Source organism: Eptesicus fuscus, chromosome 13 (genome assembly GCF_027574615.1).
Source record: "Eptesicus fuscus isolate TK198812 chromosome 13, DD_ASM_mEF_20220401, whole genome shotgun sequence".
NCBI classification, from domain to species: Eukaryota; Metazoa; Chordata; class Mammalia; order Chiroptera; family Vespertilionidae; genus Eptesicus; species Eptesicus fuscus.
Genome location: NC_072485.1, coordinates 66,629,896 through 66,632,494, shown reverse-complemented (window position 1 = coordinate 66,632,494; position 2,599 = coordinate 66,629,896). Strand labels below are relative to the sequence as shown.

At 37.2% G+C, this 2,599-nt stretch overlaps 1 protein-coding gene across 1 annotated transcript; it reads left to right on the top strand.

The window, feature by feature from the left end:
- The first annotated feature begins 273 nt into the window (after positions 1-273).
- LOC103291008 (olfactory receptor 5D13-like) lies at positions 274-2,599 on the top strand. Its single transcript, XM_008146973.2, has 2 exons — positions 274-281; positions 1,657-2,599. Exons 1-2 carry the CDS (start codon positions 274-276, stop codon positions 2,597-2,599), a joined length of 951 nt encoding a protein of 316 aa, XP_008145195.2.

Below are 2,599 nucleotides of genomic sequence, written 5' to 3'. Positions count from 1 at the left end.
GGTGACATTGGTTAATAAAATTTTATAGGTTTCAAGTAAATAATTCTATGAAACATCATATGTATATGCCACTGTGTGTCCACCACCCAAAGTCAAATATTCTGTCACCATTTATTTGATCCCCTTTACCCTTTATTACCCCTCAATCCCTTGCATCTGTGTCTGAGTTTTTATTTATTTTTCTTGTTTGTTCATTTGTTGTTTTCAGTTTTATATCCCACATATGAGTGAAATCATATGGTTCTTAACTTTTTCTGACTTATTTCGCTTAGCATGATATTGTCAGGATCCATCCATATTGTTGCAAATGGCATTATTTCATCTTTTCTTATGGCTGAGTAGTTTTCCATTGTATATATGTAACACGTCTTTATCCAATCATCTATAGAAGAATACTTTGGTATGTTTATCTTTGATGATGACTATTTCCTTGTCAACCCTGGGATGCTCAGGCATTGTTACAACAACCATAGAGAATAAATATAGATTTTGGAAAAAGTGAGCAAAAATGTGCTCAGTTATGGATTTGCATTCAATGAGTTTTATGTGAAGTTGAAAAATAAATTCAGAAAATTATAATAAATGTGATGGGAGATCAAACCACAAGGATTAAATAAAAGGAATTTAAAGAAACAATTAAAGAAGAAAAGGTGCAAGGAGATGTGAATGATATGGTTATATATGCAGGAAACCTTTCAGTGCTGCCTGTGATCAGGGAGGAGAAAGGTGTGAAAACTGAATGAAAACTATGGAGTGTTTAATTTCAGCTCATAATAAGACCTAGAATTTTGCAGAATTCTACATGGAATGACTTTCCCTTTATGCCTAGTGCCATGTTAGGTTTTAGTCAGCAGTCAGAAAATGGCATTGAGAATAATTGCTTATAATGACAGAAATGGCAGTTGAAGCATTTTGGAAGAGCTTAAGACATTTAAAAAAATCCATTGCATACCTTCCCCCCTAAATGTCCTTATTTTCTGCTACTTCAGGAAGATTAGGTCCCATGGGGTTTTACTATGAGAACTTGTTTTGTTGGACTCAAGATATGTCTCTGTGCATTGTGAGTTTACAGAGTGGTCCTGATTTAATAGGCAAGTCTAACTTCTTTAGTATTATTATAAGCTTTTACCCCAAGGGGAAATTTAGAAATAGCTCTAGCAACAATAGAGAGAAAAAAAAGAAAAATTGTAATAACCACTTTCTTAGATCATTAATTTCCTTTTGAGTTCTAACTTCTCCTTGTTAAATTGTTTGGGCAGGGAAGAAATTATAGAAACTTATGATATGTATTTCCTCCAAGACAAGCATTTTAACTAAACTCATACTCAGTTAAAAAGCTAGACTGGTCCTTCTCATGATGCTAATTGTCTCTGAGGATACCGAGTCTGAGCATTTAAAATATAACAGAGCACTCTATTTTTGTTCTTCCTCTCTCAACTACCTTCTTTTATTATTTCACATGCACAAATGTCATGTTCACTCTAGAATTGAGATATCATCAATTCTAGCTTCTGAAATAATATAGCAAGTGAAAGCAAGTATTTTCCAAAACATTTTATATATTCACTAGGTCTCTCCACATTTGCTCATTTTAACCTGCCTTATCCAAATTTTGCTTCTCATTTCTCTGAGTCAACTTTCCTGTTTTGTCCACAGGAACCAAGAAAACCAGAGCGCTGACATGACTTTCATCCTTTTGGGTTTCTCAGAATATCCAGAACTCCAAGTGCCCCTGTTCTTATTATTCTTAGCCATCTACATAGTCACTGTGCTGGGGAACCTGGGCATGATCATGGTTATCAAGATCAATCCCAAACTCCACACCCCTATGTACTACTTTCTCAGCCATTTGTCTTTTGTTGATTTCTGTTACTCTACAGTCGTTACACCCAAACTATTAGAAAACTTGGTTGTGGAAGACAGAACCATCTCCTTCACAGGCTGCATCACACAGTTCTTCTTTGCCTGCATATTTGTGGTGACAGAAACATTCATGTTGGCAGTGATGGCCTATGACCGATTTGTGGCAGTGTGTAACCCTCTGCTCTACACGGTAGTCATGTCTCAGAAGCTTTGCTCCCTCTTAGTGGGTGCATCATACTCTTGGGGTATCGCCTGTTCCCTGACCCTTACCTACTTTCTATTGGAATTATCTTTCAGAGGAAATAATATCATAAATAACTTTGTCTGTGAGCATGCTGCCATCGTCTCTGTGTCTTGTTCGGACCCCTACATTAGCCAGAAGATCATTTTAGTTACTGCCACATTCAATGAAATAAGCAGCCTGATGATCATTCTTACTTCATATGTTTTCATTTTTATCACAGTCATGAAGATGCCTTCAACTGGGGGGCGGCACAAAGCCTTCTCCACGTGTGCCTCCCACCTGACTGCCATTACCATCTTCCATGGGACCATTCTTTTTCTCTACTGTGTTCCTAACTCCAGAAACTCATGGCTCATGGTCAAGGTGGCCTCTGTCTTTTACACAGTGGTCATCCCCATGCTGAATCCACTGATCTACAGCCTCAGGAACAGGGATGTGAAGGAGACAGTTAGGAAGTTAATCAGTACCAGATTATTCTGTCAATTAATGTAA